This window comes from Mauremys reevesii, linkage group 20, assembly GCF_016161935.1.
Source record: "Mauremys reevesii isolate NIE-2019 linkage group 20, ASM1616193v1, whole genome shotgun sequence".
Lineage (NCBI taxonomy): Eukaryota > Metazoa > Chordata > Testudines > Geoemydidae > Mauremys > Mauremys reevesii.
Genome location: NC_052642.1, coordinates 22868268 through 22892140, shown reverse-complemented (window position 1 = coordinate 22892140; position 23873 = coordinate 22868268). Strand labels below are relative to the sequence as shown.

The 23873-nt window shown below is 52.2% G+C and overlaps 1 protein-coding gene across 8 annotated transcripts in view; it reads left to right on the top strand.

Moving 5' to 3' along the window:
• Positions 1-17003, top strand: part of CRYBA1 (crystallin beta A1) — a 29955-nt gene extending 12952 nt beyond the window's left edge. For 3 of the 8 annotated variants that reach the window (XM_039508216.1, XM_039508219.1, XM_039508218.1), the window contains exons 2-6: positions 8965-9029; positions 10119-10237; positions 13198-13339; positions 15554-15696; positions 16669-17003. In XM_039508216.1, the coding sequence (XP_039364150.1) occupies positions 8985-9029; positions 10119-10237; positions 13198-13339; positions 15554-15696; positions 16669-16816 (597 nt within the window). In that variant the 5' untranslated portion in view covers positions 8965-8984 and the 3' untranslated portion in view covers positions 16817-17003. The other 5 variants (XM_039508212.1, XM_039508213.1, XM_039508214.1 and 2 more) reach the window with 5 other exon arrangements.
• Positions 17004-23873: the final 6870 nt, after the last annotated feature.

Genomic DNA, 23873 nt, shown 5'->3' with positions numbered 1-23873 from the left:
GTGCGTATGTTAAAGAAAAAAAAAACCTCCAAAACAAACCACTCTGCTGTACACACAATCCTCCCCCTGGGGAGAGGACGAGAGCAAAGCACAGGTGATGGGTGCATTGTTTAGTGCTCTGCTGGACGGTGTTCAGATACTGTAGTGGTCGGGGGTATGAGAACCTGGAGAGACTAGAACAGGAAGGAATTCATTCTGTAGTGCTAAAGGGTTTCCCCTTTTGGGGATCCCGAGGATCTAGAAAAGCCAGTTGCCCTGGGCTCCAGCTGGATCTGACAGCACGATGCTTATGTGAGTACCATGCAGCCTTCGGCAAACCCCAGCCCGTCTGAGGTGTTATCCTCAGCTCCAGCCCAAGAACTTGGATCCGGCCCATGGGGAACCTGCCTTTGCAAGGGGCTGGCTCCTCTCAGGCTGGGATATTGCATCAGGCTTCAGCACAGAGGGGAGGGGAGCTGAGCGTTGAGGAGAAAGTCCCCCAGACTCATGCGCTAGCAGAGCCTCTTGCAGGAGCCGAGACGGCTTACAGTCTTTGGGGGGCCCTTGCAGACAGTGCCATTCCCAAGGCAGAAAAGGCTCCTCTCTCGCCTCTCTGAAGTGGGGAACGCTGTGGGGTGGGTGGGAGGGAGGGACACCCGTAGGCCCTGGTCTTCCAGACCGACCTGAGGTGAACTCAAATGGCCAGAAATTCAACCAAATGGCCAGCAAATGTACACAGTGAACGGGCAAGCTGACAGCAGAGGGTGTGGCTGCTTCTGGGGCTGTGCTGGCTAGGGGAGAGCAGGGCGGGCAGGAAATTCACATGCTCGGGCTGTGGGGTTCAAGGGACAAGCGTGTGCCCTGTACCCGCCAGATGGGCACATGGCTCCTGCAGGGGGTGTGGCGGAGGCAGTAACCTGGAGCCATAGAGGGAGCTGATGTCAGCGGTAGGGATAGAAGCCAGGGGTGGGCTAGGCACAGCTGTATTGGTGGGGAGACCTGTAAATGGTCCAGCCCCCAGCATGGAGCCGGTTCTCCTGGGCTACAGGGGCTGAGACCGGGGCAGCTGATTCCTGCCCGTCTCCATCGTAAACGTGATGGTTCAGCCCAGCCCGCAGGGCACAGCTCCCAGCACTGCACACGACCACCACTGTGCCGCGTTTGCCTTTGCCGTTCCTGGCTGTATTGTGCTGGTGCAGATCAGGCCCCGGTGCACTGGGCGCTGGACCAGCACAGAGGACAAGGACAGCCCCTTCCCCAGGCGTAAGGCGAGGGGCAGCTGGTGGAGGCCGATGGACGGGGAGCACGAGGCACATGAGGATCGCAGGGAGATGCTCTACACCTGCTCCCCATGAATAGCCTCTGCCTTTGGCTCCAAAAGTAACTAAACCAGCGGCTGGAGCACAACAGCGGCTTTACGGAGAGCATTTCATTGTCCTTCGTCCCCCACACAGGGGTGCAGACGGGCCCATGTCGATCTGCCCAGCCTGGGTCCCTCTGCACCTCCCTGCTCGAGGCTGAAGAACCAGCATCCCCTCCCACCCCAGACAAGACGATCAGGGAAACTTTCTGCTCTCCCCTCCACGCTCTCATTGTGACTGGCTGGCGGGCGCCTGAGTGGCTCGTGTAGGGGACAAAACTCTGTAGCCAGCAGGGCCACAGGCCACCTGGGCGCATGTGTCCGCTGCCGGGCCTGGGCACAGACGGACCAGCTCACTTCTTGTGATTCGCTCTCCCTCCAGTGGCCAGAAGCAGTACAGCAACTCCAGGGGGCCCGATTCTGCACTCCCTGTATCCCCATTCCCGTGTTGCTGTCAGAAAAGGGAGCAAGCAGCGCTTGCACACGTGCTGCTGACTAGGTGTATCACAGAGGACTTCTCCAAGTCTGCTGGCACATATAGGCCACCTGAAGTTGCAGCTTAATTAGCCACAGCCTGTGGCTGTTATTAAGGGAAGCTGCGTTGCTGGTTGAACTACAGGACAGAGGTGGTAGGAAAGGGACAGAGTCTGCCACTGTTACTCCCACTGAGTAGTGCTTTACTCCCCCAGGGTACTTGCAGAGTGAGGTGCTACTTACCATGAGTAGGGACGGCAGAGTCTGGCCTGAGATGACTTCAGTGCACACTGTCCATATCTCAAGTAGAGGAGAAGGTCTCTGGAGCACGTGTATGTCCATAGATCCGCTGGGCCTTCCGTGCTCTGAAAAGCATCTGAGCACCAAAGGAGGGCAGCGATTCCACACATATCTAAGGCAGCAAGGAGGGGATTGTTCAGACAGGATGCTGACAAACTGGAACTGGTTCAAAAATGGGTTTATTGCTAGGAGAAGGACTCAGGGTCTGGGAACTTGCTTTAGAGTGAGAGACTAAAGACATAATCTCATCCAAGAGAAGGCTGAGAAGTAACTTGATCATGGTCTATAAGGACCTACCTGGGGAAGAGATTTTTGATCGTAGGCAGCTCTTTATACTAGCAGCAAAAAGCAGAACAAGGTCTAATGGTTGGAAGCTGAAATTCAGACTGAAACTAACTAGAGCTAAGGCACAATTTTCTAGCAGGGAGGGGAATTAACCGTTAACAACTCACCAGGGGTTCTGGGGGGTTCTCGGTCACATGACAGCTTTACATCCAGACCCGAGGAATTGTGGAAGGAAATGGATCTGGGCTCAATGCAAGAATCCCTGGGTGAGGCTCTTCTGGGCCTTCAAACTCAATGAGAGGGCGTGATTGTCTGTCAGGCGTTGCATGTTCCTTATTGTTCTTGTTGAAGACAGTTTAAGACCAAGCAGCTCTTGGGTGGTGCATCAGCACGGATTCCTCAGACTTTCCCCAGGTTAGTAATATGCAGTTTGTAAGCCGTTGCGAGCGCAAAGCCCTGAGCCAGGGGAGTGCAGGAGCTGCACTGCCCCAGGAGTGTGCCACCAGGCCAGGGCCGCCCGGGGGGGGCGGGGAAGTGGGGCGATTTGCCCCAGGCCCCGGGTCCTGCAGGGGCCCCCACAAGAATCTATTATTCTATAGTATTGCTCCAGGCACACTCCAGGAGAGCAGGACCATGCCCCTTGCAAGTTCAGCTGTGCCGGCTGGTGTTTTAGGGGTCAGAGCCCGGCCTCCACCCAGTTCCCACTTGCCCCAGTGCACTGTGTAGCCCACATGTGGGCATGATGAGGGGCTTAGTCCTCTGCGTGGGCTTGTGGCCCAAGTCACGATCAAGCCCTAGTTCTGCGACAGTAGGAGCAATAACCCGCTTTGAGGCTGGCTTCTTCCTCCAGCCTTCCTTGGTTCTCCGTGCTGGCGTGCTCCTCGGCCCTGCCTGCTTCCCACCCCTGGGGGAGGGTACACAGCCCTCAGCCCTTAGGGCAGGCGCTGGGCATTCACACCGCTGCTTGGCATTTTCCTCCCCAGCGGTACTGAGACCTGCTGTGCCCGAACTGGGACTTCAGGCTGCCCCATTTCCCCTCCACACGCCCAGAGCATGGAGGTGCCTCCTTTTGCATCAGAGCTTGCTGGATTTTGGAATCTCCCAGCCCCAACATGCTGCATCCTAGATATTTATTCCTGGCCCCGGGGTCCCTTGGGGGGCACGCTTTAGGGGCTCAGACCCTGCAGGGGAGACAGCGCAGGGGGAGGTCTGAGGGGCAGACACCACACTGGGGGCTGAGGAGATGGGGGAGTTTGAGAGCAGGCACCCTGGGAGGACATTTAGAGGGGTGGGGGCAGACACCATAGAGGAGGGTTGGGGCACTGGGGGCAAGACGGCTGTATGCTCCCCCCGCCCCAGGAATGTTCCTGCGGGGTGAGGGCCCAGAGCCCTCTGGCAATGGTGGCTCCAGGCAAAGGGCGCCGGGGAGAGCCAGGTCCCCTGTGTGCCCCTGGGCCGGGGCTGGGGAGGGAGCCCTGCGAGGACAATAGGCAGGCCCAGGTGGAGCTGACGGGGCGCTTTGTCCCCTCGCACTGCTTAGTGCCAAACAAAAGGGGCAGTCAGACGTCCCAGCGGCCGCATTGTGCCGCGGGGAGCAAAGCGCTGAGCCGGCAGCCTGCGCATGACCTCACTTGTTTGGAGAGCGCTGCAGGGCAGGCAGCCACCTCGGTGCAGTCGACGCCCAGGCCCCAGGCCCCGGCAGCCTCACAGCAAACACAGGCCTGGCCTGGCATGGCCTGGCCCAGGGCCTGGCCACAAGGAGCCCTGCCCGTCCAGCCCAGAGGACTCATGGCCTGCAGGGCTCAGCAGTTGAAACCTGCTCATGCCAGGCCACGTGGGATAACCCCAGGGCAGGGATGGGACAGAGAGAGATCCAGTTACTATGGTTACCAAAGAGCGCCGGGGCAGGCAGGATCAGGGCCCCAGTCATGGAGTGTGAGGCTGAAGCCGGGCTGCTGGTGAGACGCTTTCTGCAGGACTCTGGTAGCTAGCAGGGGAGTATTTAACAGGGTGCCCTGGCTCCCAAGCACAGAGCAGGGCCTTGCTGTGCTGGGCCCCGCATCCACACAGGAGAGACAGCCCCTGCCCAGAGAGCTCATGGGCTGGGGCTCTGCCAAGACACAGCAGGTCTCCTGCAGCCCACAAACATCCCCCGAGCTGGTCTGCAAGGCACCAAGAGAAGGGGTCTCCTGCGGCACATGCTGAACCATCTGCCCAGTTTGTAGTTTAGCTCAGAGGCTCCGGTTACCCTTCCCCGAGGGGAAGCAGAGCTCTGTGAAGCTCAGAAGCCGGTAGCTTCCACACCAGAAGTTGGTCCAATAAAAGATATTCCCTCACCCCCCTTGTCTCCACCAGGACAAGGGTCATTCTGGGAGCCTGCGCCCACCCCGGTTAGCTGAAGGTCAGGCGCTGAGAAGAGCATGTGTGGCCCAGAGACCAGCTGCAGGTTCCTTTCCTCCCCTTGACTCAGCACCGCCCTGAGCAGCTGGGCGTTGGCCTGCAGAGCTCCTGGGAGGCCCTCTGTGCTGCAGGATGTTACGCACCCTGGAGAGACCCCTCTGCTCAGCACCAACTGCTGCGAGCCGATGGCCCTGGAAAGGGGCTGGGGAACTACTGAGCAGGGCCTTGGCACATGGCCTGACATTCACACTGCACCAGGCCTGCGCTCAATGGTACGGACTGGGGTGATGCACTTCGTTGTCTCTGTCACTGTCAAGCAGCTGCCTCTGTCTTGGTGCCCCGAGCCAGAGCCCTTCCCAAGCTGGTCTCAGACAGCAAACCTCCGGGGAGCCCCGTCTGGCTCCCCCTGGGAGGGAGGTTAATTAACACAGAAATCAAAACCCAGGTAATGTTCAGCTCTGACGCCTTTACCCGCTTGGGGCTCCTAGAGAGGAAGGACAGCCCAGCCCAGCGGTCAGGGTGCCTGCCTGGGTCTTGGGAGACCAGTCTTCAGTTCCTGGTTCTGCTACTGATTCCTGTGTGGCCTTGCTCCAGACACTTAGCCTCTCTTGGCTTCAGTTCCCCATCGGACCCATGGGGATAATTCCCCTTATGGGATAATCTGAGGGGTAAATCCATTAAAGATGGTGATGGGGGCCATCTGAGTACTAATATAGATTGAGACGGGTCCTCCCTCAGGGTCACTCAGCTCACACCCTAAATCTTCTCTGCCCAGAGAGCTGCTCCCTTCCTTTACATGCGTGTGGGGTAACAAGCGCTCTGGCTTGGTCAGGCAGCAGGACTCACCCCTTTCCCAGCAGCTGCTAGCAGGGTGGGGTGCTTCAGGCTGGGTATCATCCCCCCTTCACTGTTGGTCTCTTTTTCTTCTCTTGCTGGGGAAAATCTTTGTCCCATTCTGCAAGGCTCGTCTCTGAAAACAGTCAAAACACTGGCCTGAAAAAGCAAATACCAAGAACCTTTCTGAGCAACCGTGGGGGGCGTCCTGGCAGGGGAGGGGAGAGGGGACAGAGACAGAACCCCAAGCTTGTCTCATGACAGAATGATGCTGCCAGGCTGGAAAATACCAGAGCAACGAAGCTGTTGAGTCATTTGTGACCAAGATTAGCCGTGCAAACAGCCGACCCGTGGCTCAGACTATGGGCCTGAGCTGCTGGAATCTCTGAGGCTCAGCAGAAAGGATCTCAGAGAAAGCATAGTGCTGACTGCTTTACAAACGCAGGCCTGGGGCCCCGGCCAGCCGGCTGCTATATAACCAGAGGCGCTGGAGCAGGCAGATATTACATGGAGGAAGCAGCAGTGCAGGCTGAGCTAGGTGAGTCCTGGGGCTGAATTTTCAACTTTTCCTATCACCTCATCCATTCTCTCTCCTTTTCCAAGAGCCAGGCAGACACAGCCTCCTTCCTGCCTAGCGCCAGGAGCTGAAATCAAACTGACCAGGAGTGAACCCTTTGCAAAGACATATTCATACACCACAGTCTCAACTTGGGCCTTTAAACCCGTGACCAAGTGTCTCAGGTCACACATAGGGTGTGACAGCCCGAGACACAGACAAGGTAGCTCGGGAGGTTTCAGATTAACACCCCCGCCCAGGAGCCTGGGGATCAGCTTCCTTCGCGCTCCGCCATTTTCAGTAGAAATGATTTCCGCACCTCAGCTATCTGTTGAGGGGCAAAGTAGTCAAGTCTCTAGCGGATGCATGGACGGAGCAGGGAATCCGTGCCTGGAGGATGCAGCAGAGCATAGCTGGGTACGCAGGTGATGTCTCTGTTATACCTGGGCTGCGCTGCCTGAAGATGAGCTGTCACTTGTAGCGTTTAATATCTATATCGTGGTAACACTCACATGCCCCACTCACTCCACTAGGTGCTGTGCAAACACTTAGGAAGACGTCTTCCCTACCCCACAGATCTTCGCACACCCAGACATGGAATACCCCCACTCACACCCACCCAGACATGGAATATACCCACACACGCACACACCCGGACAGGGAATACACACAGACCCATAGTACACCTCCCCACCTACACACCTGCTCATACATACACACAAATTATAAGATCTTCCTCCTACAGTCTCGGAAGGAAAAGAGAGAGAACTTGTTTCGTTCTGGTTCTGCATTGGGGGGTGCGCCAATCCTGCTGTGATGGGGACATATGGGGGGGAGGTAGTAGGCAGAACTTCCCAATGACAACGTTAAAAATGAAATTGTGTGAGAAGGACCCACAGAAACAACAGCCAAGCCAGGAGTGCAGCTAGACTGAGGCGCTTGTCAAGGTTTTAGTATTTGCCATTTGCCAGCATTTCTGCTGTCAATTAACAGTGCTACCAAGCAGGGGGATAAGACCACATCCCCTTGGGGTGGAGGTACCTTGTAGCCATCCCTGGTGGGTGTTATTATCTGTACAGAGGTGCAGGCCAGGGAAGGGGTGATGTGACTGATCTCATACACCACAACCCCCCAAATCCCTGCCGTTAGGTGGGGATGCTCATTGCCAGCAGATCTGTCTGGAAGATCTGATTCTACTCGCAGGAACTAACCCTGCCCAGGCTAGCAGGGGGCTCCTGGCCACAGCAGGTGTCTGGTCTCAGCTGAGAGATGGCCCTGTTTGTTTAACAGATAAAAGAGCCTTGAATGAATCAGCAGATAAACCAGGGTCTCTGGTCTCCTCTGCATGAATTCCCCTCGGCTGCAGACCCAGGGGCAGGTGGGGAAAGGAGGCTTTCAGGTGGAGGGTCTTCCTTGGAAAGAAACCTCCTCTTCCAAGGGGCACTCCAGGCCCAGGGGACCATCTCTGGGCACCAGTAAGGAGAAAATCATCAGCTGTTTGTCCCTAAATGCCAGGCGTAACCCAGGGCAGGCTTCCTACAGAGCAGGGGGTACGAGCAACCAGAGCACTTCCTTGGTTAAAGCCAACCCGGGAGTGGGGTGGGGGATCATCTCCATATGGCATCTAGAGCCCACACAAACCCCTTAAGCCACCAGCGCAGAACCTGTCTGTTCTTGCAAGAACCTGTACCCTAACGCACTGGTGTGCGGGAGTGCGGGTGTACCTGTACCCTATCGCGCTCTGTGTGTGTGTATATACCTGTACCCTAACGCACTGGTGTGCGGGAGTGCGGGTGTACCTGTACCCTATCGCGCTCTGTGTGTGTGTATATACCTGTACCCTAACGCGCTGGTGTGGGTGTGTACCTGTACCCTATCACGCTGTGTGTGTGGATGTGTGTATACCTGTACGCTATCGTGCTGGTGTGTGTGTGTGTGTGTTTATACCTGTACCCTATCACGCTGTGTGTGTGGGTCTGTGTATACCTGTATGCTATCGTGCTGGTGTGTGGGGGTGTGTGTGTTTATACCTGTACCCTATCACGCTGTGTGTGTGGATGTGTGTATACCTGTATGCTATCGTGCTGGGGTGTGTGTTTTTATACCTGTACCCTATCACGCTGTGTGGGGGTGTGTGTATATACCTGTACCCTATCGTGCTGGTGTGTGTGTGTGTTTATACCTGTACCCTATCACGCTGTGTGTGGGGGTGTGTGTATATACCTGTACCCTATCGTGCTGGTGTGTGTGTGTGTTTATACCTGTGCCCTACCACCCCTATCGCACTGGGGTGTGTATGTACACGCAAACATATACCTGTACCATCTCCAAGCACAGTGGGGTGTGAGGGAGTGTGTGTACCTGTACCCAACCCCACTGCTGTGTGTGTGGGGGGGTGTTTCTGTGTGTATGCCTGTACCTGTGCCAAACCGTGGTGGGGTGTGTGGATGTGTCTCTACCTGTCCCCAGTTGCCTCACAAGGTTGCAGCTGTCCTGGAATAGTCTCGGCCCCGGCCTGCTGCCAGGTGCATTTTCTTTCACTTGAATTCATGTCAGACGTGCTCAGTGGCCATTGAGAGCAGCGCTGCCCCACGCCGCCCTCCGCGGGGGACACCGGGGAGCGCATGGGGCCGGCAGTGAATGGAGGGGTGACCCAATGAATGACAGGACGTGGGCACTAGCAAGCGCCTGCCAAAAAGCTTTTTCAAAGTAGCCTGTTTGGCTCTGCACCAGTGTCATTGTGATGCGAGTTGTGCTTTTCCCTCCTCCTTTTCAGGCACCGGCCCTGCAGCAAAGATGGCTCAGACCAACCCTCTGCCTGGCCCCACAGGCCCGTGGAAGGTACGTCCCAGCTGTACTGCACATTATAAATTATATCATGTAGGGTCTCAAGGCCCCTGCTGAGTGTGCACCGGGCACTGCCCACACACGGGCACTGCCCACACACTAAATGTGACCAACAGGGAGGGGAGAGGAAAGAAGAACAAAAAATGACTTGGCCAAGGTGACCCACCAGTGGCAGAGCCCAGTGCCAACCTGCTGGACCACGCTGAGTGCAGCCTGGGCTCTTTGCACAGAAGTCAGGTGGCAGGAGTTCCCTGCCCTGGACGCACACTGCTGGTTTGAATGCTCACGTGCAGTCGCTTGCTGGGAAGGCGTGTGCCTGTCAAGCGCAGCAGCCCAACGGTGGAAGTGCGAAGGTGAGGGGAGCAAGGGTGGCCGGAGCAAAGCCGGCTGAGGTCTGACAGAGCTGCCACCAAGGGGGCTTGCTAGCGTATTTGCCGGGGAGCAGCCGGGGTTCTGGCCTGCTGGGTGGGAGCGTGAGAAGGAAGAAGAGAAGCAGGTGTGTAAATCTAGGGGGTGGACGAAGAAGCTGCTTCCACAGATGCTGCTGGGGAGAGGTGATGATCCTGTGCACCAGCCCAGGGCACCGGGAAAGTCCCTGCTCTTCCTTTCTCCACCTCATCCTCTTTGCACTGGAGAATTTGGAGCGGAACTAGCGTGAGTTCTAAGCGCAGCCCTAGGGCTGTCGACTCTGCAGCCTGCCTGGCATCAGCACGTCTCCGTGCACTCAACGGGGTGTGGTTGCTTCCATACCCCTCACGGGGATGCCCCAGCCGAGCCCGGAGCTCGTCGTCAGAGCCCAGCAGCCTGTGTGCGCCGTAGGGGAGCAGAGAAAGAACACGTCCATGGGGCCAAGGTGGTTCTGACCACCCATGCACCTGAGTGCTACAAGTAGAGCTGGAATAACAGGAGCGCTGGGGGCCAGCACTGAGGGGCACAGATGCAGACCACGCAGTGTCCAGCTGTAGCCGGGGCATTAACCTTAATTCTTGGTCAATGAGCACCCAGTTCACCAGGGCTATTAACGTGCACCACGCCCCTCCCCCGATTCAGTGACACTCATGAGGGGATGACTCTTCCTTTCAGATCACAGCCTACGACCAAGAAAACTTCCAGGGAAAGAAGATGGAGTTCACCTCGGCCTGCCCCACCATCATCGAGTGCGGTTTCGAGAACATCCGCTCCCTGAAAGTGGAAAGTGGCGCGTAAGTAGCTCAAGCTCTGGCCGGCTCTTCCCCCGCGGCTTGGGGGAGCTGGATGGAGCACGGCTGGGACGGGTTGTCATCTCACCTCAGGAGAAGGAGTTTGGCCGTTATGCCAAACCACAAGGCCTACTAGCCAGGTGGCTCCTGGGCTCCACTTACCCGGGGCAGTGGAGGTGGAAACTAGTGTCCCATTTTGGGTCCTGCAGCGCACGACTGTGCCCAGTGTGGGATGGAGCAGAGCTCGGATGGCACCAAGACGAAAACGTAGGTAATTAAAGTGAGCAGCAGGGACAGCATCAGCCATGGCAGGCTTGTTTCTGGAGAAGGAGGGGGCTGGCGAGGGGCAGAGAGGAATGGGGGCAGTTGAGCCTGTCACACACCCCTTGGCTGAGATGGGGGTTAAGCCCATTACTTCACTTTGAGAGCGGATCTGAAGCTGCAGCCAGGGCCTGCGGTCTATGGTCACCTACAACACACCAAATCAACATCTGGAGCGTGGATTAGTGTGATTCAGCGTAATCCCATTCCCAATCAGCGTGAGCTAACCCTGTGAGCCCAGCCAGTGCCCACCCAGGGCTCTGCACCAGATTAACCACGTCACTTTGAAATTGCTTAACCCAGTGCAGCTTCCTCACGCAGCCAGGCCTGCCAGGTCCGACACATCCTCAAGGCAGCAGCCAGTGGAGAGCGGAGGGCCCTGCACACAGGCATCTCCCCTTCCCAGCGTCCCCACAGACAGCATGACCCCGTTTTCACCAAAGCCCCCTCCAGCTCTGCAGCTAGTGCTCCACATGGCTAAGTGGAACCTCCCGGCTTAGCAAGCCCTGCACTGAACAGTTCTCTCAACCCAGGAGACCCAGTCTAGTCCCAACCAGCCTGCAGAGTGACTGTTGGCCTGGGGCCCGTGACTGCTTGGGATCCCATCAGTCAATGACATCGGCTTGGCCTGTCCGCTGCCGAACAGGAGAGCTGGGCCCAGTCACCAGGATGCGTCGCACAGCACTGTGCTGGCCACATGCTCTGCCTGGTAGCAACATGCCTACCACCATTCAGCAACACAGCCAGCTAGGTAAGCAGCAGCACGGAGGACTCTGAAGAGACGCCTGCCCAATTGCTTTGCCCGGAAAGGTGGGGTCCACAAGATGGGGTGCACAGCAGAAAAACGTGGAGAGACTCAGGGCTCCAGGAGTGATAGGAGCCCTCTCCACCAACCAAAACGGGGAATCTGCTGCACAGCAGAGGGACAATTTCTCTGCCACTTCCAGCCCCTTAATGCTGAGAACAGGCCCTGCAGTGAGAACCCTGCTGCAGTTAGGGTTGGGGAAGGGTGGGAGAGAGGCTGACACTGCTAATGGGATTAAGGCAGGAGGCACACCCTAACCAGGCAGCATGTTACTAACTGATCCACCTGCCCGAGGCTGCAGCCAGATGCCCACACGGCTCGTGCCACTCAGCCCTCAAACCCCCCTGTTTTCCCTCAACCCCTCCCCGTGCCCAACAACCCACCTCCACAAATTATATCCAGCTGAATTGGGGAAGCCCCGGTAGAGATTCTAATACACAGAGGACAGGAGGGGACTGTGGGTGGCCCAGCGCTGGCGCAACCTGACAATGCACCAAGGGGCATCTCTTCCCCATCGCACCTGCCACCCGAGTCACTGCTTTCCTAGGCAGACACGTGCAGGGATGCAGGGCGGGTTGGGGGTTTGAGAGGCTCAGGTTCTCGCTCCTGAAGGAGCAGAAAAGAAGAGAAATTCATCCGGCCTCTAACTGCAGAACAGAGGTGGGCAGAAGCAGCCGTCCCTAATCACATCCAGGCTGTCTGCCGGGCGCGGTGCAGACACTCCGGTGGGCAGCGTGGGTACTGGCCTCACACAGAGACTCGCCTGCCGCGAGAGCTGTGGACACATGGGCACAAGAGACGACCGGGGAAGCATCTCTCAGAGCGGGGCGGTGCTGGGGTGGTGGAGAGAGGCAGGTGCGAGTGGTTGGGAGAACCGGGGCAGGGGGCGGCATTTCTGATGTTAGGAATTCAGCCTGCCGATGCCTCTGGGGTGCCCGGGGAACTAGCCCCACGACAGCATTGCAAGAAAGCAAAACCCGAGCAACTGAGGAGCGGAGCCAACATCTTGTGTGTTAGTTGCCCATAACTCCCATGTCTAAAGAACCTGCTGGCACCTCTTGGGAAGATCAAACCTCCCCCAGCCCTTTGGTGCAGGGTTCACTATAGGCAGCAGAGACCCTTGGGACTCCTCCCAAAACATCTGGGAGCAGCAGCATGAGACAGTCCCCATATTTCCACAGTAAAAAAACAGGCGAAGAAAATCTCCCTTGCAGACCCTTGTAGAGAAGCGAAGGAGGGTGGAGCTGTCAGAGCCGGTGCAGGTCACCTGTAACCCAGGGGAAGTGGGGACTCCAGCTGGGGAGTCCATTCCCTGGAGCCCCCCCCTGCTCCGGCTTGGCGAACGCTGCAGCCTGGGTGCTGAAGACACCCAGGCATGTGTAATGAGCCTGGCCAATCCCTGGCCCAACCAGCAGCCACTTACCCGGGGCAGGCCCTAGCCCCTGAGCTAGCTCTGGCACAAACTCACCCAGCTCGGTGCCATACCACCTCCAGCTCAGGTGATTATCAGAGCAGGGCCTGTCCTAACCCTAGGCACAGCTAGCAGCCCCGGGTGCCATGCGCGCACCATTCCCCTCGGGCACCCAGCCCAGGAGAAGCAGCAGCTTGCAGCCAGCCAGACCTGACAGCACAGCTGGAGGCGGCTGGGGCCATGCCTGGCCTCATCTCTCTTCTGGCAGCGAGGGAGCCCACAGGGATTTTCTGGGCCCCTTCTCCCTGAGTGACACAAAATGGTGGAGCCGGACGGGGCAGGCCTGCCTGCTTCCCCCCAGGCTTGTGTCTGGGGCATGGACTCCCAGCCCAGAGCTGCCCCAGGACCTATGCTCTGTCATTGCAGCTGGATCGGTTATGAGCACACCAGCTTCTGCGGGCAGCAGTTTATCTTGGAAAGGGGAGAATACCCACGGTGGGATGCCTGGAGTGGGAGCAACGCCTACCACACCGAGCGCCTGATGTCCTTCCGCCCCATCTGCTGTGCTGTAAGTGCGAGGCCCTGGCCTCTTCAACGCTGTCGCATTTCCCAGCACCCCGCTGCCTTCATGCCAAGTGTAGTTATGCAAAAAGCACGCCTCCAAAAAGGTGCTTCCTGGGCTCAGGGCCGGCAGAGGGGGAGGGGAGGGGAGGGTTGGGTTCACATTGCTTTTGGAATGAAATAGCCTAAAACTTTTAAGAGCTGCTGCAAATTAGCCTGACAGTCGCCTACTCTTCCCTTTGCTGGATGCTTCTGGGGAGGCCTGGACGAGAGACAGGGAGACCATCACACTGGTGTTAAAGAGTCAACAAATTACTAACGGCAGCTGGAGAGTGAGCAAATACAACCACTCTGCTTAAAAACTCATCAGTCACTCCAGTGAGTAGAATGCTAGGACTGGAAGGGACCTCGAGAGGTCTCTGGTCTAGTTGCCTGCATTCATGGCAGGACTAAGAATTATCTAGACCCGGGGTCGGCAACCTTTCAGAAGTGCTGTGGCGAGTCTTCATCTATTCACTCTAATTTAAGGTTTCACGTACAAGTAATACATTTTAACCTTTTTAGAAGGTCTCTTTCTACATGCCTATAATATATAACTAAACTATTGTTGTATGTAAAGTAAATAAGGTTTGAAAATGTTTAAGAAGCTTCATTTAAAATTAAATTAAAATACAGAGCCCCCCAGAGCGGTGGCCAGGACCTGGGCAGTGTGAGTGCCACTGAAAATCAGCTCGCGTGTCACCTTTGGCACCCGTGGCATAGGTTGCCTACCCCTGATCTAGACCATCCGTGACAGGTGTTTGTCCAACCTGCTCTTAAAAACCCTCCAGTGATGGAGCTTCCACAGCCTCCCTAGGTACTTTATTCCAATGCTTAACCACCCTGAGAGTTGGGAAGTTTTTCCTAAACCTCCCTTGCTGCAATTTAAGCCCATTGCTTCTTGTCCTGTCCTCAGAGGTTAAGAACAATAATTCTCCTCCCTCCTCTTTGTAACAACCTTTTATGTACTTGAAAACTGTTCTCATGTCCCCCCCCCCCACTCAGTCTTCTCTTCTCCAGACTAAACAAACCCAGTTCCCCCCCCCCCCCATCTTCCCTCCTAAGTCATGTTTTCTAGACCTTGAATCATTTTTGGTGCTCTCCTCTGGACTGTCTCCAATTTGTCCACATCTTTCCTGAAATGTGGCACCCAGAACTGAACACAAATACTCCAGTAGAGGCCTAATCAGCCTGGAGTACAGCAGAATTACTACTCGTGTCTTGCTTCCGACACTCCTGCTAATGCAGCCCAGAATGACGTTCGCTTCTACTTCCCCCCACCTCCGGCAACAATGTTACACTATTGACTCATACTTAGTGGATCACAAGCTATGACCCCCCGATCCCTTTCCGCAGTGCTCCGTCCTAGGCAGCCATTTCCCATTTTGTGTGCGCGCAACGGATTGTTCCTGCCTAAATGGAGCACTTTGCATGGGTGTTGAATTTAATCCTATTTACTTCAGACCACTGCTCCGGTTTGTTCAGATAATTTTGAATGCAAATTCTGTCCTCTAAAGGACTTGCAACCCCTCCGAGCTTGGTAGCGTCCGCACACTTCTGCTGTGTCCTCTCTGTGCTGTGTAGAGCACAGGGAAGTGCGGTGCTGGATGAGCCCACCGGCCCCGCTCCCAGGAGTGCGTGCAGCAGCACCGCTGGCAGGGCCAAGCTGATGCTGGGGTGTAAGCATAGGGCAAAGCAAGGAGGCTCCATAGAACAGTTCTGTAGTGTGATTGTGCAGCAGGGCTGGGCCCTAGGGGCAAGTAAGGCACCACCAAGGGGCTTTCAGACGCACTCAGATCCCTCCCTGGGCTCTAAAAATGAGCTGGGTTGGTTTTGTAGAGGTATAAGGCAAGCTCCAGCCAGGGGTTGCTAAAGTCTGATGGGATTGGGAAGGGAAGTGCAGAACCCTTGGCTGTCCATCGCTGCAGTATCTCTGAGTCCCCACACAATAGGGCAGGGGACGTAGATGGCCGCACCTCCCTTGCTTTAGCATAAGGTTTTCGTACCTTCTGCTTCAGCCATGGATCTCTGATCCTGGTTAATAGATGGGAGACAGCCAGTCAATGGGGGTCTCTGGAGCGAGGGGCCCAGCACTAGGAGCTGTGTCTGTTTCCCACCACACGCTCTGTTTGAAAGATGCTGCTAGCTTCCCTCTCCTGTCTGCTCTATTCCTGTGGCCCAGAATCACAAGGAGTCCAAGATGACAGTCTTTGAGAAGGAGAACTTCATAGGACGCCAGTGGGAACTATCGGACGACTACCCCTCCCTGCAGGCAATGGGCTGGGGAAACAATGAAGTGGGCTCCATGAAGGTGCAGCGTGGCGCGTAAGTGAGACGCGTGGGCTCAGCGCACCAGGAGGCTGGCTGTAAAGCCCAGCGCTCGGCTAGGGGTGGGTGAAGATTCCCAGTCACAGCAGGGCCTCCTAAAGGGACAGGCCTAAGGAAAGCCCTACCCCGCTGAGGGAGCCCAGCTCCACCACTGGCACAAGACCTGCTGGAGCTGTTCTGAGCCGAGCGCAGCAGGTGTAGATAACTTGGGGATGGGTGTACCTAGTCCAGTACCCATTCTTCTGCCAGTGCAGTTTCTGCATGAGGGGCTTGCTCTAGTTGCATCAACTTGCAAATTCTCTTAATGTAGGCAGAGCCAAGGCTATCCAAGCAAGGGCCATCTCCATTGTTGAAATGGAACATGCAGAATTCAGCCTACAGGCCACAATGGACATGGGGCACAATGCAGTTCTACCCTTTCCTTAGTCCCTCAGCTGTGGCACTGCTCAAGCACATCAGTACCTCAGCATGTGGGCATGGGCAGCCAAGGGCTTTCAGGTGAGGACAGCTCTACCTGAGCTAGAGCTCAGAGGAAGCACATATTTTTCAGAGGAATGCAACCTTAAAAAAAACAGCAAATCTAGTAGGAATTCTGCAGCAGCCAGAGGGCTGGTTGCACTCCAGAAAGCGCCACAAGCTGCAGTCCTGGTGGACACAGCCGCATATGGGTTCACATCTGAGCACAATGACAAACTCCTGATTGTTTGCAAATGACTTACCCATAATAAAGCTGGGAAACGAACTCCAGTTTGACAAGAAAAGAGTATTTTCTTCTTTAGTGCCATGTAGGGTCATTTCCTCTCCTGGTTTTCTAGGAGCAGTTTAGAGGCAGATGATCTGGCTCGATTTCTTTCTGGGTTTGGGTGAGCAATTCACCAAGATACACCTAGGACAGTTCTAGATTTGTAGGCCAGGGGATTTCTCCCCTTTCCAAGTCCAACAGCTTTCTGACTCTTCTGTTTGTTCCAGCTGGGTTTGCTACCAGTATCCTGGTTACCGTGGCTACCAGTACATTTTGGAGAGCGACCATCACGGTGGAGATTACAAGCACTGGAGAGAGTGGGGCTCACACGCCCAGACCTTCCAGGTCCAGTCTATTCGGCGTGTCCAGCAGTAGATGTTTGTGTTCACACTCTCCTCTTTCAAGAGCGTCTTCACTGGATTTCTAAAGCACTCTGATCCTTATGGTGCTAACACTTCCCCTTCCAAAACAGATTCCTTTCTTGTACTGTGACTGCTGTTGGGACATCACTTCTTTATGGTACTAATTGCTGCAATTACCAATAAATGTCACTGAAAGAAAATGCTACCGTGATGTTTGTTTGCAGCTTTCCTTACTGGACAGTTTGGACTCTGTCACTCCAGTGTTCAGAATTAACAAAGGGTATTGAAACTTGCACTAGGTCGTCTCAAATTCACATCACAACTACCCAAGACATTGGGCCCAATTCTCCTTCCTTCCAACGACTTTACACATAGGTAAGTCCATTGACTTCAGTGGAGTGTCTTGAGATTTACACCAGTGAGTTCAGAATTAGGCAGATCTTCTCACAAGCACGCTACTGCAGCCATTAGTCGATCAGCGGGCAGGTCGTCAGCACACCTGGCTCCTTGCAAAACCAACCCAATATAGGTCTATGGTGGAAAAGGGCTGCAGGGAAAACAGGGAGACAACATTGCTACATCAGCAGAAGCCCTCAGTATTCAAACCATGTGGAGCAGATATGGTTTCCTGGCCACTGACCTGCAGACGGATGTTCTCCCCCAGTTATTAGCAGTTCTAAGATGGGCAGATCCACTCATCGCAGCCCTACAGCTACAAAATGTTCGACTTTTTCTCTGCCCCTCTCCCCTGAAGTGACAGACCCCAGAGCTCTGTCCTCCTTCCCTTGCACTGCAAAAGAGACAGCATCACAGTGAGGCAGGCTGAGCTGAGTCCACCTGCCTCCTCAAACCTGTTACCAGGGCTGCATTAGTTGGTCATTAGGCATTACTGACCAGCATTGCTATCAGGGGCACGTTCCCAGGGGGATCCTGCAGGGACTGGCTCTTAGCACTACACTATTTAGCATTTTATCAATGACCTTGAAGAAAACACAAAAATGTGGGGGGTGGTACACAATGAAGAGGACAACAGGTCATTACCAGAGAATGAGCTGGATCACTTGGTAAACTGGGCACAAGCCCAGAGTGTGTGTTTTAATACAGCTACACGTGCACATCTAGGGACAGAGGCGGCAGGCCGTACTTATAGCATGGGGAATTCTATCCTCGGCATCAGCTGAGCATAAGCTCCCAAGTGTGATGCTGTGGCCAAAAGAGCTAACGTGATCCTTGGATGCATAAATGGGGAAATGGCGCAGGAGCAGAGAAGTTATTTTACCTCTGGCACAGATGCAGCCACTACTGGGATCCTTTGCCCAGTTCTGGTGTCCACTCGAAGAAGAAGGATGGTGATACACTGGAGAGGGTTCAGAGAGGAGCCATGAGAATGATTAAAAGGATTAGAAAACACGTCTTAGAGCGAGACTCAAAGAGCTCAAGCTATTAACTTAAAGAGAAGGTTCAGGGTGACTTGATCCCAGTCTAAATACTGACTTGGGGAACAGAGAGTCAACACTGGGCTCTGCAATCTAGCAAAGAGAAGTACAACGCGATCCAATGGCTGGAAGCTGAAGCAAGAAATTCAGACTGGAAATAAGGTGAAGATTTTTAACAGTAAGGAATTAACCATTGGAACAAATTTACCAAGGGTGCTCCATCACTGACAATGAAGTCAAGATTGGATGTTTTTCTAAAAGCTCTGTTCTAGGAATTATGTTGGGGACGTTCTCTGGCTTGTGCTATACAGGAAGGCAGACGGGATGAGCACAGTGGTCCCTTCTGGCCTTGGAATCTCTGCATCGATATTATTTGGGTAGCAGCTGGATACACTTGCACTAACCCACCAGGGCAGCTCTGTAATGGACAACTCTATACTCTGTTCTGCGCTTACATCCACAGACCCACTATCTTCATGTCAAGGGCTCTCTAATAAAGTGTTATGAAAATTGCTGCAATGTTGCATTTTGTCACTGCCTGATAATGCACAAGAGTAAAACTCAAGTAACCAGCCCCAGAAATTGTGTTAAAGGAACCTTGTAAGAGAGAATGAGAAAGACACGCAGACAGCTACAAATTTTAAAACTTTTATTCAACAATTTACATCACTTATTGTCTGTCAATGTATTTGAGCTACACAATTTTCTGTTTTCTTCCTGATAAAGTAGTAAATTTGGGCAACTTTTGAGGACCAGTTGGTGCAATATAGAATAAATGAAATTAAGGTAACTTTTTAAACATTTAAAGTGTGACATCTTCAGTAAAGATCTATTCTGCCATTACAGCTCATGGACAGTATCTAGCCTTACATTCTGTGACATCACTCTAACAGCCTGCACTAGATACAGCTACAGCAGGTATTTACGCATTACACTAATGCTCTAGCCACTCCTCCCACAATCTGGAAAATGTCTACGTTTGTAACTGGGTTCACAATATTTTAGCCTATTTCAAATTATTTAACATTGTGTGTGGTAGTATGTAGCTACCCCACCGGTAACAGAGAGGGGCTACCCCTCTTAGACATGAAGAGGTGATTCAGCTCCTCAGCAGGTAAGACCGGATCTGCTGTGATTTTAAAATACATACCAGGAAACTGAAAAGAAATGAGAACGATTGGCAGATATACGCGCGCAGGCTGTTATCCATGCAAGACACCGCCTGCTGTGCTCCTGCAGTTCTGCCACGAGACCACATGTATGAGCCCAACTGTCTGGCTCTGTAGTATGCAGTTGAGTTTCAAAGTGCCATTAACACTGAAATAGTCAGGAGGGATTGTGGTTTTATATTCCCTTAAGTAAACATGTTGAGAGCCTCCAAGCCACTTGGTGCCTGAGCCACTGAAGGCAGTAAGTACACGTGTGACAGATAGAAAAGCAGCCCTGTTCTGTACAGAAAAAAGCTCCTGTAAAATGAGTACAAATTTCAGCCACAGCTAAGGGAGCACACGGAAGAAAGGTGTTTGGGATACGGTCTCTAACATGAAATCCAGCCACTCCTACACACCAAGGGCTTGGGCTAGATCACAGAAGAGTTTTCAAGGATGGTTCAATCAAACCAATGTAGCGCAGCCACACATCTGCATAAACAGAAGTAAAGACACAGGGCAAAAATCTTTGCTTCCTGGAGATCAAAGGGATTTTTGCCATCAGCTTCAATGTGGCCAACGTCCCCCATTTACTGCATGCATTCTGCAGCGATTGGAACAGCCGAGCCTGTCTCTGGCCTTGCACTATGGGCAAAGACTAAACGGGTTTAAGTTGTTTTCCCTCTACACAGCTCACAATTAGTCCACCCCACACTTATCTAAGCAAATGGGTTGTTCAACTAGTTTCAAGTTAACACCCCATAATCAGGGCTGTCCTTTCAAATGGGATTGAAAAGCAGCAAGTGTAAACTGATCAGCCTTCCCCCACTGCAACTTCTCAGCTAGTCTGGAGGGAACACCCTCCAGTCATGTCTTTACCAGAAAGGGCACATCCGCTCAATGCGATCAAGGGATAGATCCAGCACCACACCCTTCTCCCTCCTACTTAAATCTCTAAATTAGGCTTTTAAAACAACCCCTCCCCCCCCCTTCAGGCTACTAAAAGAAGCACCAGTTTTCTGCTAGTGGACTGATAGCACAGAACCGCCATCGTTCTCCGAGAGATGGGAAAGCCAGCGTATGCAATGATAGCACAGGAATGCAAACAAGAACAGATAAGTCACTTCTGGTAATGAGACACAAATTAAACTTTCAAAACATGTGCATAGCTTTATTCATCTGCTTAGGACTAACCTTTTCACGGCGCTTCAGCGAAACCCGAGTGTGCAAAATGCATTTCTAAAAAGTAATGCAAGCAAGCTTTCACATTTACAGTGGCAGAAATACAGAGAGAGAGAGAGAGAGAGAGAGTCTTAAAACAGAAAAAAAAATCACTTTGGGGAGACTGAATCTAGAGAGCTGCAGAAATGGAGAAAACAAGAATTGCACAGTTTAATATTCTGAGTCAATGGTTGCAAACAAGCATTTCTTTTTATTTTAAGCAAGGTGCATTTTCTTTTTTCCTTTACAAAACTTAAAGGGGGGAAAAAAATGGGAGGAAAATCCCGCCCAGTAAATGGAATTTTCAGCTTCTGCAGAAAACCTGAATTCCAGAGCGTAGCTGATTCCAGACCTTCCAGTTCTGCAGACAAAGCATTACAACACCTTCTTTTGCGAATAGGGGAAGAACAGCAAGCCAGGATTCCTTTAAACACACACAAATATGGGTCACGTTCAGATAGGAAAGGTGCCATATCATAGGATTTGAATTTCTCCCCAAGCCTGTAAAACAGCCACTATTCAGAGTCAATTTAAGATTATGCCCTCGTTTTGACAGCTGATCCAGCTCATTACTGAGAACTATAGCCAATCCCAGATTGCAGAAGGGGGAGTTCATTATGCCATACAAGGGGGTGAGAAGCCCAGAATTACCAATGCAAAGCTCCACAACAAATCACTGGTGAGTTTGACAATTTGAATTATTATTTTTTTTAAATTCAATAGGCATGCAAGGCACGTTATATTAAAAAGCAAACACCGGTCAACAAAAAAACCACAGTGCTGAGAAGCTAATGAAGGAGGCAGAAGACTCTGCTCTATATTTACCTACCATATTGCAGTTTGACTTGTTTCAGAAGCATGATCACATACAATTTCAGACCCCCTCAATTCTTCCCTCACCCTACAAAAATTTCTACCCACTTTAAAAAAAAGTTTTCTACAACAGAAAGATCAAGTAAATTCCCTTTTGTTCTTCCAGCAATCTCTCACTTAACGGCATGCAAGCTCTCCTGCGGAACAGGAGTGCATGGCTTGTGAGTGATCTGGCTGAGAACCACAAAGGTGAATAGCTCTGGTGTGTCTATGTCAAACGAGCCAGTGCCATTATACCAGAGACACGCTCCTTCTCACGAACCCGTATGCCTTCATTTATTTGTAATCATTCACATTTTTGTTCTGTTGCTAAACAAAGCAGAGACCCCAATCTCAAGGTCTCGCTGCACTAGTGGAATATGGGAAAAGACAGCTAACCTCAGATGCCAGCTGGGCTCCCCGCCCCATCAGCCTGAGAGCAGCCAGAGAAGACACCAGGCAAAAATAAGAGTGTTTCACAACTTTGGGAAAGCAGAGCTGCAATTGGCTAGGGAGGTCAGATGATTTTTAATACTGCTGGTTAATCCTCGCCATAAATTTCACATTGAGATTAAGCATTAAAAACATGATTTTGCAGCCATCAGCATTTTCCTTCCAAAGATCTACATGGCTACAAAACAGAACATGCGTCAGCTAGATTTCTTTGACCTAAGGTTACTCTTAGCTGAATTCCCTGTTCCAGCCAAAAAGGAAGAGAAAGTGACATCTCAGGCATTTGCACCACCTTTCCAATAGCAGTCTGACGGAGGGATGAGACACAGTGTTCTTTGAAGTTAACAGTTTTCTTTTGCTTGCATTGCATAGTAATCCTCATAGATGGTTCAGCACCAAAATTAGTTACGCTCATCTTCCAAACCCTGTTATTTCAGTTTCTAGGTTACCCTCAGAATTAGTGGCTGTTTTACAGGAGGGGTCAAACCGTCCTTAGAAGAACTATATGGTCATGTAAAAAGTGCATCACATTCTTGATTTTCAGAGTTACTGATAGCAGCAGTAGCATTAATCCAAGACGTGAACAATTGTAGATTCATTCTTAAACGCAACACTTAATGAAATGTCTTCAAGGTCATAAGTCAGTCCTTCTCAAAAGGATAAAGGAGACCAACATAGGCCCAAACGGGATAAAACCAAACTGAAGAAGCATATTCTTATTTACATATTAAAACAAAAACATTCTTGTTAAAATACTGAATCTTTATAACACCTAAGCAAAAAAATAGGTATTTTAGGAATAAAGCAGAAACTCCTAAAGCAGTATCAATTTTTTTGGAACCCTTATTTAGCACCTGAGGAAAGACTGTATGGAAAAACTGCAAGTTTGAGATTTGCTGAACGTCCATATGTTCGCAGTATACAATGCTCATACCACAGAAAGAAATTGAACTTTTTTTTTTTTTTAAAAGAAGCTACTAAACTTATTAATAAGGCTGTAGAAAAGGGATACTGCTATGTTACAAAATGGCTTTAGAACTCTGGACACAAGTGAAGTTTTCTGATTAACAGTCAATGATAAATACAACTCAGTATCCCCCAGTGAAAGCGAAGCTATGACTTCTGTTCCTTTAATGAGATTTCCATTTCACAACAGCAACCCAACAATCCTAGCAGCGCATCACCGAGGAATTATTATACTCTGAACACAAGGTCACGCAATACAACACTCCTGTGCTGCCTCAGACATCCACTACCCCTAGTGTCATGGTGCTAAGTTATACAACTTTGAGGACTTTAGACAGGATATAAGGAAGCCAGCTTTACCCTGGTGATGTAATACAGATTGGGCAAATTTTTGAAGCTCTGTAATGCAGCGTGTCTGTAGAGGAGCCGGAGATCTTCCAATCCTTTGGATCAGTCCAGATTCATGGTTCTCAACTGGTTTCACTTTTTCACATGGGTAGGCATACTTCCATTAACCCTATGGTGCTAAAAGCCAGGATTTCTATCCACTCCCCAACCATTCCCTGCTTCAGCCACACCACACTGGTTAGCGAAGTTCTTGCAATCATCAAGTGAATCTTGCCTTGTGCACAAAAACTCTTGTAGCAGCTTGAATCATATTTAGCCTTGCTCTCTCCTCTCCTAACGCCATTCACCTCCTCCCTTGTAAACAGCCTCGGTAATGAAAGTGAACACTAAACATGTACAAAAACATCCGAGTGATAGGATTACTGAAAGCACCGGACACTGGAGCAAGTTATTGAAAATGCTATTACCAGAAAGAGCAAGACCTTAACACACAGAGACACTATTAGCCACGTACAAGTTGTCCTGCAATAATTATGCATGTAACAACTTTCTGCCATGCTACCATCAAGAAATGTTTCTACCACCACCACCACCTTTTAGCAGCTGTTAACGAGGAAGGTGCATTTGCATCAAAATCCTGGTCTTT